Genomic DNA, 13,532 nt, shown 5'->3' on the forward strand with positions numbered 1-13,532 from the left:
TTTGCGATACCCACTTAGAAGTCCCGTCCTAAATCAAATAATTCATGATACGCGAAGTTCCAATCTAAATCAAATGATTCACGACACGCAATTTGAAGTCCCAATCTGAAACAAATGATTTACGATACGTGATCCGACTGGAGCGCTTCGAAAAAGTGAATCATCTTGCGACGCAATGGTTTAACTGATTCAAACTTTCGAAAAAGCTCCATTCCACCCATCACTATGTGGTTTTTAAAATTGTTACAAGCAATGCCGAAATTCTAAAATGAATGTGTCTTTTAATTTGATCTGGTTGTTGCTGCTTGTGTTCTGAGTGTTCGTGAATCAGTCTGAATGAACAATTTTGATTTAGATCAGGATTTCAAAACATGTATCACGAATCATTTGATCTGAATCATTCAATTTGTTAAATGATTCACGAACCTGTTCTGATCTAAATCAAATGATACGCGATTTGTAGTCCCGATATAAAACAAATGATTCACGATACGTGATCCGATTGTAGTGTTTCAAAAAAGTGAATTATTTTGCAGCGCAATGGTTTAACTGATTCAGAGTTTAGAAAAAGCTCTGTTTCACCAACAAATTCAAAAATGAATGGCTCTTTTCATTTGATCTGTTTTTGCTATTGAATCGCTAGTCACAAATGATCGAAGAAACAAGTTTGAATCATTCTGAGCATTTGCAGCATAAATGATTAAATTGATCTGGTTTGTTTAAATGACACTTTTAGTACTACTACTTGCTTAGCTTGACTGGTTTCTGACATATGAGCGTTCAAAACAATATAATGGCGTTAATGAAAAGAATAATTTAAAAATTAAAAACAACTCGCACACTTAAATATAACTCCTTTATGTCAAAATAAAGCTTAAAATTGCATGGAAAACATGATCTGTGGGAGTTTTTAGTGAGCTTTGATGACTGATGATCTGAAAAATTAAAAAAATAGTTAAAAGTTAACTACTAAAAAGAATAGCTGAATGTAAGTTCACCAATAAAATATACTGTTTAAATTGTCACTGCCTTGAGTTACTACTTTGAAATGAATGTAACATACTTAAAAACACTAACCTGATGAGATTCATACTTGACTTAAAAAAAAGAGAATATTAATTAGATTGTTAATGTAAAAAGATAAATTAGAATAGCTTTTTTTTACTTTTCTGATAATGTTTATTTAACCAAGAAAATGTGACTAGGACATGAATTCACATTTGATTTAAAAAAAGAAAAGAAAGAAAAAAAAAAAAAAAAAAACTTTGAGGACTTTGCCTTCTTGTTTTAGAACACCACCGCACACCACTGGTGTTATATGTTTATATTTGATTAACATTTCAGCAAATGCATGCTAGCAGTGATAAATAGCAAAGCTTTCAAACACCTACTCTGAGGATATTTTTATTTCTCTAGTTAATTAAACATTGATCTACCTGATTAAAAAAAAAGAAATAAGTAAGCCATACCTGAACAAAGTTCCAACTTTTTTACATTTTAATTTCTTCACAAATTTCAGGTGGTAAAAACATGTTGTGGGTGGCTGCTACATTTTTGCTTATTGCCAAAGTCAAAAGATTGTACAGCATTCATGAGTTAGTACAGCAATAGTAATAGTTATGGTTATCTTAGCAAGCACTCCTAAAAAGTGATGTTATCGACACATCACTTGCTGAAGTCCACTGAGGTCAGCTCACAAGCTTGTTGTGAGTAATCCAACAGAATCTCACAATTAACATGGCTGTTCTGACCTGAGATCAGGTGTGGCACGGTGGTAATGAGCAGAGGTAACTGCCGGAATGACCCAAACACACACACACACATAGCAGACTAGAGAAGAAAAAAAGACAAGAAGAGATCAGGAAAAGCTGTATTCAAACTAGTATCACCAGCATGAGAACTATGGCTCTATGTGGCACAAATCACCAAATGGTCATTTTATGAAATAATAAAAAATGCGCATGAACACATAGACCTGCATTATTCAAGTGGGTGTACTGGTTCACTACATTTATATGCCACCACTTCTAATATAAAATCTGGTAACATTCCAAAATGATGAAACTATTTTGAAAGAGAACACACACACACACAAAAAAAAACTATTCCTAAAAGTAACATTTATATTTTCTGAGAAAAAACTGCCACGATTGTTGAGTCACCCTAATAACTCTGCAAGTGGTTTCTGGCCAGTTTTGTTATAGTTACCAAAAAATATTGAATAAAAGTTTTTATTAAATAAAATAAAGCTGAAATAAAATTAAATATATATTGTTAGATAAAAACCTTAACAAAAATTAACTGAAATAATATAAGTAGTACAAATTGTCTAATAATAAAACTGAAATAAAACAAATGAAGAGAAATAGAAAGAAATACAATTAGAAAAGCTGTCTAACTGAAATAAAATAAGCTTAAACTAAAGCTAAAATCTAAATAAAAATATTTTACAAAATTAGGATAAATATAATGACAAAAGCATATAAGAAAAACTTACTAATTTTTAAACAAACTAAAATGACAACTGAAAATATAAAATAAATGCTAATACAAAATATTAATAAGTACCATTATAGTCACACTTTATTTTCCAATTCTCTCTATTAAAATTGACTAATAATAAAACTAAAATAAAAATAAATTAATGCTAAATATAAATATTTAAAGAAAAATAAATTAGAAAAGCTGTCTAACTAAAATAAAATAAAACTAAAACTAAAGGTAAATAGATATATAAAATAATAATAATAATAGTAGTAGTAATAATAATAATAATAATAATAATAATAAGCATATAAGAAAGTGACTACATTTTAAACAAATTAAGATGACAACTGAAAATAATACAAAATATTAATAAAGCCCATAATAGTATATGGTCACTTTATTTTAAGGTCTAATTCTCTCAATTAAAATTGACTAATAATAAAACTGAAATAAAAACAAATGAATGCTAAATATAAATATTTAAAGGAAAAAATAAAATAAAATTAGAAAAGCTGTCTAACTAAAATAAAATAAGTTTGAGTTAAAGTACAAAAAATACTAAAACTAAAGCTGAATAAAAAAGGTAAATATATATATATATATATATAATAAGCATATAAAATAATACAACTGAAAATAATACAAAATATTAATAAATACAATAATAGCATATGGTCACACTTTATTTTAAGTCTTTTGTATTGTATTGTATTGTATTGACTATTTTGATTAACTAACATTAACAAAGATTAATAGTGTGATAAATGTATTGCTCATTGTTCGTTCATGTTAGTTAATACATTAATGTTAACAAATAAAGTTATTGTAAAGTGTTACTATAATATTAAATATTAAATAACATCCTTGTGACGCTCGTGGTCTTTTCAATAGAAGTCTACTGGATTTTTAGTCTGTTCTATCATTTGCTAAATGAAAATCATAAGTCTAATTGGTTAAAAAAACTTTCCTCAATAAACCTTAAGATGCGACAGTGTTAAGAGTGACAGTCTGAAGTTTTGTGAAGAAAAGCACAGTAATAAGCATGAGCAACAACAATAGCGACACTCATTTTAGCATTAACTGAAGAGAAAACTGACTAGAAGCTATTGAGAGAAATAAAAAAGAAACCGCAAAGGCCCTGATGTCATTTTGAAGGTGAATCTTCGGCCTTGATCCCTTCGCTTGAGGGGGTTGAATATATATGCGCTCTCCCCTACAGTGGTGCATTGACAAAGGTCACTCAAAGTCCTCTCAAGGTCCGGACCATTTGAAATCCAATTGAAATTCATATATCTATTGGATGTGTGTGGGGATGCTTTAAGGGCAATGTTTACCCCCAGCCAAGTTCATCACTCTCTCCGGAGTGACAGAGGGGTTAACGACGCCCGGCGCGCAGCCCGGTGGACAATCAGAGCAAATCAGCGTGCAGACGGATGACGGCCGTTACATCCGTGTGAGTCATAAGCTTGCATTTAGGGAACGGGCGGCCATCCCTCAGCGCTGTGACGGTGCAGACGCCGCTCCGCTGACTGATCAGACACCAGAGAGACAGACAGCGCTTTGAATAATATGGAGCGCTACGGGGAGCAAGGCAGGAGGCATGAGCGAGCATTCATTAGCACCTTCACTAACGCTGCGACTGGACACCATACCCCTGACCTCCACCGTGACCTCTAAGATCACCTCCACAGCTGCGGACGGGCCGCTGCCCCTCGCCACCTGGAGTCGCCTGGCGGGTCTTGAAATCAGCGCCTGGAGCTTGAAAAAGGATTGAAATAAAAGATCTTGCTTGCTTAGTTAACAGGTGATTGCCTACAGCGCCTTTCGCTCGTTCTCACTGAGATCACAGACACGCTCTGCAGGAAGGTGCCATCTTGACAGGAAAAGGAAATAGGCGAACGGTGAACTTCTGGGAAATACTTAGCTTGAAGTGATAGTTCACTCAAACAATGAAAATTCTGTTGTTAATTACTCGCCCTCATGTCGTTACAAACCCACAAGAACTGAAGTCATCTTTAGAACACAAATTAAAATATTTTTGATGAAATTCAAGAGCTTCTGCATAGACACATTCAAGGCCCAAAAAGGTAGTGATGACATTATTAAAATAGTCCACGTGACATCAGAGGTTCAACCGTAATGTTATAAAGCTATGAAAATACTGTGTGCAAAGAAAACAAAAATAATGACTTTGTTTAACAATTCCTTCTCTTCTGTGTCAGTCTTCGACACGTGTTTACAACAGTACCACAACGCATGTTTTTTTCTTTTTTTGGTATTTTATTTGTGATGTGCACTACCTACAAGTGTGGAGTCAGTAAGATATTTCTAAAAATAATCATATTTTATCCAGCAATTATGCATTAAATTAATCAAACATGACAGTAAAAACATATATTTTAGTGATGTCAAATGATTAATCATGATTAATCGCATCCAAAATAAAAGTTTTTGTTTACATAATAAATGTGTGTGTACACTGTATGTTTATTATGTATCTATATATATACGCACACATGCATGTATATATTTAAGAAAAATGTTATTCTTATATATTAAATATATTTATATTAGGACTGCAAAACGATTAATCTCAATTAATCGCATTCAAAATAAAAATTCATGTTTACACACTATATGTGTGTGTACTGTGTCTGTTTTATTATGTATATAGAAATACACACACATACATGTATATATTTAAATATATATATATACACATGTATATAATTAATATTATATATAAATATACAAATTTTATATATAAATCTTACATTTTCCCTTAATATATACATGCATGTACACATAATAAATATACATTGTACACACACATAGTATGTAAACAAACTTTTATTTTGAATGTGATTAATCGGGATTAATTGTTTTGCAGGCCTAATTTATATATAACATAAATTATATGAATAAAAATATATACATGTAAATATTTTCAAATTAGCATATTCTAATGATTTCTGAAGGATCATGAAGGATCATGGATCACTGTATACTGGAAAAAAAATGCTAAAAATTCTACTTTGCCATCACAGGAATAAATTAAATTTTAAAATATAGCTGCAAGAAGCAATTACCAAGGTTTAAGCGCTTTAAGGCATTTAAACACATAGAAAAAAAAAAGACAATATTTAGCTAGGGTGTTACCACATAAATCATTGATTTAAAAAAGCATTTTGGGCAAATCCAGGTAATTTACCACACAAATATTATGTTTTTTTTTAACATTTATGACTGTTATAGTGCCAGCTTATAGTGGTCTGATCTCCTTAAAACGTTGCATGCTTGTTTAGAATCACCTGTCGCATGCAATCAGCATGTTTTGTAAAGTTTTGAGTTTTCCTGAGCTTTACAGGAAATTTTGGTCAAATTTGGATAGGCCCATTTTCTAAATGACCCTGTTATAGCCTCCCAAAGGGTAAATTTCAACATATTTTTAATAATTATTGATCTAGAGAGTTTAGATAATTGTACTGCAGTGTGTTTTTTCCATATTGAGCAAATAACATTGGACTAGTTTGTAAAATTTAGGTTTTTGACATCTTTTTAATCATTTAACAAACAACTTAATTGACAGTAGTGATTCTACAAGCAAAGCTGTCCAGAATGAGGAGTTGAATATCGTGCACGTGCAAAAAAACGTGCAATCTACAACCATTGTTCAGCCTTTGTTAACCTTAACAGGTGTCCAAAATTCGTCGGCCGATGGCGGCCATGTTTTTTGAGATACACAAATGTCCTTGTAGACACTTGTGGCATTTCGGACCAAGACTGTGCACACCAATTTTCATGTTGACAGGATAAATGGTTGCACAGTTATAGCCATTTTTATGTTTTTTTCTCTCTTATAGTGCCACCAGGTAACCAAGCTCCACATTTTTTTTCCTGTGACCTCAGATTGAGCTCTTACATAAGTTTTCTGAGTTTGGCGGAGATATCTCATTTTGTTTAGGACTAATAGGCATTTTACTGAAAGTGGCCTTGCCGCTTTCAAAGGTATTGGTGCCCCATTGCAACAGTGTAACAATTACAATAGGGTTTCAGTGCTACTAAAATAAATACACTTATTTTAAATTGTAACAATATTATACAATATTACTGTTTTTTACCGAATAAATTCCGTTTTTGAAGGTAGAGTAAATGTAGCGGTCAACTGCATTAAAGATTAAATTCAGCCCTTAATTTTCCCAGCAAAAGAAAATTGAGTACATCAGGTGTACCACACCAGAGGAACAGTTAAGCTACGTTATATTACTTCCTTTAGCTTGGAGAGCATAAGAAGAGGTTCTGCCAGTTTCCCATTTCTATCAGAAGATTAATGACATGATTGCCTAAATTTATTCTCCAGCACTTGTTTTTGGGTAAAAGGTTTATAGATATTCATTCTGAAGGTCTGCGAAGTGATTTGTGCAGCGTGAAATTGGTGAAGTGTAGCTAACCTTGTTAACTTCCTCAATTAAAGTCATGTCGCAGCCTTATTTCCGTGTGATTATACACTGAACGCCCTGGAACAGGCGTAATTGAGGGAAGGAACCTTTTCCATTGGCACCAATCTGCGCTCACCTCTGCCACCCCGACATCCTACCACAGGGTCAGGTATAAGGTTTTTTGGGGGGTTTTTTGCAATAAATTAAACTTTCCTTTTATTCTGTTTTTGTCTTGGTAATTAGCAGGTAAAATCGCATTTACTTCAGCGGACTGCGGTGGGCAGCAAACAGTGAACAGCGTGACATCAGATAAATCCCGTGAGACAAAACCACACTTCTGAGAATTATAAGCAGCAAGCAACAGCATAAAAAATATGCAATTGTTAAAACCTGAGCATGCAAAGAAAACCGGGGCTAGTTGTCACACAGGAAAGAATTTTTTCCTAACATAAAGAAAAAAAGAGGATGTACTAAAAGCACAGGTATATGGACGCGAATGTATTTGTATTTACATTTGCATGTATAAGCACGCTCCCTTGTCATAACCTTTGCCATCGATCCACCCAATTACCACAACCTGGCCATAATTCATAAGCCTGGCAACTAACGGACAATTTTCCATAAAGGGAATTTAATTAATTGCTATTTTGTTGCTGTTTGTGCATCCCTGATGATGTATTTATCTATGAGCCGCTTAAATATTGCTAGGAATTATGTTCATATACATGCAGTTCACTGTAATCCTCCTCGATCTCTTCTAATGAAGTTAAGCAGATTAGGGGAGATTTTTACAATGCTCGCTGTGAGCACCGGATTCTGTCATCTCAACACACTTCTCAATAAATCTATTCTTGCACTGTGGATCAGTGAGATGAAAGTGGATGAGAAATTAATTTAATACTCTTATTATTTTTTAAATATACAGGACTTTAATATAGTCACTTTAGAAGCTACTTTATATTCAAAGAAGTTGTAGGCTGTCAAGAAACCAACGATGATGAACAACCTGCCTAGCTATTTTAGTGACGATGAGGTCACTGTGCTGATTTAGAGATTCCCGTCGCTGCATGACCTACATTCTTTAAGTGCAAATGACTTAAATAGCCATCACAATGAAACGGGTTAACTAACTGCCATATGCCCTAAAGTGTCTGTATAGGTGGCACAAATGACTGAACTAGTTATCACAAACTAAACAGATCAACTAAATTCCACCATATTATCTTCAGTTTTAATTTCAGTGCCATACATGACTAAACTAGTCTTAAGAAACTAAACAGGTCAACCAAATGTTGTTGTCCGACCAAAAGTTAAGCACTACATGACAGAACTAGTCATTCTAAACTAAACAAATCAATTAAAAACCACCGAATTAGGTTAACTAAATGTCACTGTATAACTAAAGTCATTTTAAAGAACAAACTAGTAAATCACAAACTAAGCAGGTCAATTAAACGCCACCTTATGACCTGAAGTCTTAAGCACAACAAACGAAGAAACTAGTCATTGCAAACCAAACAGCTCAACTAAATGCCACTGTATTATTTAAAGATTTTGTTAAAGTGCTAAAATTGACTGAACTTGTCTTTAGAAACAAAATGTCACTGTATAATCTAAAAACTTTAAGGGTTATAAATGATGCAACTGGTTATCACAAACTAAACAAATTAATTAAATGACACCGATTTAGCTAAGGTTTTGGTTTAAACAACATAAAAGATTGAAGTAGTCTTAAGAAACGAAACGTGTCAACTAACTGCCGCCATATGATTAAAGTCTTTAAGCATTATGAATGAGAGAACTAGACTTCATAAACCAAATAGGTCAGTTAAACATTACTACATGGCCTACTGTGTTCAAATTGATTGAATCCGTTATCACAAACTAAACAGGTTAACTAAACGAATCTTTAAGTATTACAATCACTAAATAATTAAATCAACATCATAGTTTTAGTCAAGTTAAGTCTGTTTAAGCACCATAAATGACTGAACTAGTCTTTTGAAACTAAACAGGTCAACTAAATATCACCGTTTAACCTAAAAGCTTTAATTACTATAAATTTCAGAGCTAGTTTTCACAAAGGAAACAAATTAAAATCTAAATGCCACAGTTTTAGCTGAGGAGGTTTTCAGTTTGAGCGTCACAAATGACTGAACTAGTCTTAAGAATCTAAACGGGTCAACTAAATGCCTCCGTATGATTTAAAGTCTTTGTTTAAGCATTACAAATGACAGAACTAGACATCACAAACCAAACAGGTCAACTAAACATCACTACATGGCCTACAGTCTTCGAACTGATTGAATATGTTATCACAAATAAACAGGTTAACTAAATTAATCTTTTAAGTACTACAAATGACAGAACTAGTTATCCCAAAGTAAATAAATTAACTAAACGCCACTGTTTTAAGCTAAGGTTTCTGTTTATGACTTAACTAGTCTTACGAAACTAAACAGGTCAACTAAATGCCACCATACAATATAAAGGCTTTGTTTAAGCATTACAAACTAACTAAACATTGCGACATGGCCTAGAGTCTTCGAATTGACTGGATCCATTATCACAAACTACACAGTTTAACTAAATTAATCTTTAAGTACTACAAATGACAGAACTAGTTGTCACAAACTAACAAATTAACTAAATGCCATCGTTTTAAGTCAAGGTTTTCATTTAAGTGCTATTACTGAACTAGTCTTAAGAAACTAAACAGGTCAACCAAATGCCTCCATATGACTTAAGGTCTTTGTTTACGCACTAAAAATGACAGAACTAGACATCACAAACCAAAACCAAACCAAACCAAACAAAACCAAACTAAACATCATATATGGTCTACAGTCTTTGAATTGATATGGTACCACAAACTTAACAGGTTAACTAAATTCATCTACAAATGGCAGAACTAATTAACACAAAGTTAATAAATTGACTAAATACCACAGTTTTAAATAAGGTTTCTGCTTAAGTGCCATAAATGACAGAACTAGTCTTAAGAAATTAAATGGGTGAACTAAATGCCAACATGTGATTTCAAGTCTTTAAGCATTACGAATGACAACTAGACATCACAAACAAAACAGGTCAGCCAAGTCTTTTAAGTGATTGAATGAGTTATCACAAATCAAACTGGTTAACTGCCACAGTTTTAGCTTAGGTTTCTGTTTAAGTACCATAACTAGTCTTAAAAAACTAAATTCCACCATATGGTTTAAAGTCTTTGCTTAGGCACTACAAATAACAGAACTGGATAACACAAACCAAACAGTTCAACTAAACATCACTATATGGCCTATAAAACTGGTTCACTAAACTAATATTTAAGTACTACAAATGACAGAACTAGTTAAGTGCCATAAATGACTGAACTATTCTTTAGAAACCAAACAGGTCAACTAAATACCGTCATATGGTTTATAGTCTTTGTTTAAGCACAGGTTAACTAATTTCCACAGTTTTAACTAAGGTTTCTGTTTAAGTGCCATAAATGACTAAACTAGTCTTAAAAAACTAAACAGGTGAACTAAATTCCGCCATATGGTTTAAAGTCTCTGTTTAAGCACTACAAATGACAGAACTAGACCAAATAGGTCAACTGAACATAGCTATATGGCCTACAGCCTTCAAACTGATTTAATACACAAACTAAGTCAGTTATCTAAATTAATCTTTTCAGTACTACAAATGACAGAACTAGTTATCCCAAGGTAAATAAATTTACTACATGCCACTGTTTTACCTAATGTTTCTGTTTAAGTGCCATAAATGACTGAACTAGTCTTAAAAAAATAAACAGGTAAACTAACTGTGATTTGTTTAAGCACTAAAAATAACAGAACTAGTTATTACAAACCAAAGAGGTCAACTAAACATTGCTACATGGCCTACAGTCTTCAACTAAACAGGTTAACTAAATTAATCTTTAAGTACTAGAATGACAGAACTAGTTGTCACAAACTAACAAATGAACTAAATCCCACCATTTTAAGCTAAGGTTTTCATTTAAGTGCTATTAACAACTGAACTAGTCTTAAGAAACTAAACGGGTCAACCAAATGCCTCCATATGACTTAACGTCTTTGTTTAAGCAGTAAAAATTACAGAACTAGACATCACAAACCAAACATGTCAACAATTCAAACTGGTTGAAACCCTTATCACTAACTAAACTGGTTAACTAGATTAATAAAGTACTACAAATGACAGAACTAGTTTTCACAAAGTAAATCAATTGACTATATGCCACCGTTTTACCTAATGTTTCTGTTTAAGTGCCATAAATGACTAAACTAGTCTTAAAAAACTAAACAGGTGAACTAAATTCCACCATATGGTTTAAAGTCTTTGTTTAAGCACTACAAATGACAGAACTAGACACCACAAACTAAAGAGGTCAACAATTCAGACTGATTGGAACCCTTATCATAATCTAAACGGGGTAACTACCTTTATCAAGTACTACAAATGACAGAACTAGATATCACAAAGTAAATAAATAACTAAATGCAACTATTTTATCTGATGTTTCTGTTTCGGTACCATAAATGACTGAACTAGTCTTAAGAAACTAAACAGGTCAACTAAGTGCTGCCATACAACATGAAATCTTTGTTTAAGCATTACAAATGACAGAACTAGACATCACAAACCAAACAGGTTAAGTAAATTCATCTTTAAGTACTACAAATAACAGAAGTAGTTATCACAAAGTTAATAAATTGACTAAACGGCACAATTTTAGCTGAGGTTTCTGTTTAAGTGCCATAAATGACAGAACTAGTCTTGAAAAAATTAAACGGGTCAACTAGATGCCGCCATATGATTTCAAGTCTTTAAGCATTACAAATGACAACTAGACATCACAAACCAAAGAGGTCAACTAAACATTAAACTAAACATATGGCCTTGATTTAATGTTATCACAAACTAAAGAGGCTGACTAAATTCATCTTTGCATACTACAAATGACAGAACTAGTTATCACAAAGTAAACAAATTAACTAAAAATAAATTTAACTAACAAATCAACACCTACCATTTGACCTAATGTTTCTGTTTAAGTGCCGTAAATGACTGAACTAGTCTTAAGAAACTAATCAAGCCATCTAAATGCCTACATTCGACTTAAAAAAGTCTTTAAGCACGACAGAAGTAAACAACACAAACCAAAGAGGTCAACTAAACATCACTACATGACCACCAGCCTTCAACCTGTTATCACAAACTAAACAGGTTAACTCCACTTGAAGTGGGAGAAATGACTAAACACAAATCAAAGGACCTCAAGTCTTCCTTCAAGTGCCACAAATGACAAACGGCGCGGCTTGAGGTTACAGCATGTGTCAAAGTTGAATACTCAGTAATAATGGTTTGCACAGAAGTATGAGCAATACTAGTGGAGCTGCCTTAGTACTAAAAAGAAAGAGACAAGCATGAACACCGCGGCCGATACGGTGCTCCAGAGAGTCAAATTAAACATTGACAGGTTAGCCGAGCGCAGTTTGCTCCGGGTCGCCATATAGCTGATCTGGAGCCCTAAGGGACGCCTTCTCCTCGCACAAATTAATACCTTCGAGAGGCCGACTGAACGGTGGCAATAAACTCATTTGTTCCCCAAATAATGAAGAATGACTCCCTCCCTCCTCCTCCAATCCCCCACGACCACCACCACCACCAGTACTTTGGTCCTCGCCACATCTGTGACTGTTGCCATGGTGACCTGGTCTTACCTCACCGCTTCCCGAAGTGCTCCACGCTCACTCAGAGTCGTGTGTTTGATGTCATCAAAATTGTTCTCTAGCTTCACGCAGCTCTGCAAGAGAGAGAGAGAGAGAAATGAGATGACAGAGGAGGTGCTATTATTTGTTTGGATGTTTGTGTGTGCGTGGTACATCTCATTGATTGGGGCTGTTACACAGGCTTTGAACATAATCCACTCAAACATCATCAGCGAGACTGTTCCTCCGCGCTCTCATGCAGATTGTACCGCGTGATTCATCAGATGTGACACGGCCAACTCCTGGGCTGCTACGAAATGTCGAAGCGTTCTGGGGCTCGGACTGCAGTTGTCATGGCAATCGACCCTTCTCTAGCCCCTGACCCCTGAAGGGAGGTGAGGAGTTTGAATGAAACCTGCTGGTACGGACAAGCAGGTAATTACAAGGACACACAATTTCCGTTCCTCAGTACTCCTGATTTAGACCACGGCATAAACCGATGCACATGTCGCACTGACAAACAGGCGTGCAAATATGAATACAAAAAAAAAAAAAAACTCCTGCCCAGATTCCCTCCATCATGCTGGAGGTTTACTTCTTTATTTATTTATTTATTTATTTATTTAGTGGGTGGCGGGTTGTTTTATTTTCATCAAGAATGTTTTTATTCTGAAACATTTTGAGCTGCAATTTATAGGTACAATTAAAATAAAATTAATTTATTATTATTATTATTAATTAATAAAATGATACATTACTTATTATATATTTATATATTATATATTACTTTTAGTTGTAAATAATGATAATAATAATGCATTTTATTTTGTCATAAAATGCAGCTCAAGATGTTTCACAGGTAGGAATAAAAACATTCTTGATT

General features: G+C 33.6%; 1 protein-coding gene across 2 annotated transcripts in view; it reads right to left on the reverse strand.

The window, feature by feature from the left end:
* dpyda.1 (dihydropyrimidine dehydrogenase a, tandem duplicate 1) overlaps window positions 1-13,532 on the reverse strand; it is a 249,959-nt gene that overhangs the window by 193,916 nt on the left and 42,511 nt on the right. For both annotated transcript variants that reach the window (XR_007825666.1, XM_051098672.1), the window contains exon 3: window positions 12,662-12,744. Coding sequence is in view for 1 of the 2 variants with exons in the window: in XM_051098672.1 (XP_050954629.1) it covers window positions 12,662-12,744 (83 nt within the window). In the remaining variant the exon portion in view is untranslated. The remainder of the gene's footprint in view (window positions 1-12,661; window positions 12,745-13,532) is intronic.

The sequence above is a fragment of the Labeo rohita genome, chromosome 24 (genome assembly GCF_022985175.1).
Source record: "Labeo rohita strain BAU-BD-2019 chromosome 24, IGBB_LRoh.1.0, whole genome shotgun sequence".
In the NCBI taxonomy this organism is placed as follows: domain Eukaryota; kingdom Metazoa; phylum Chordata; class Actinopteri; order Cypriniformes; family Cyprinidae; genus Labeo; species Labeo rohita.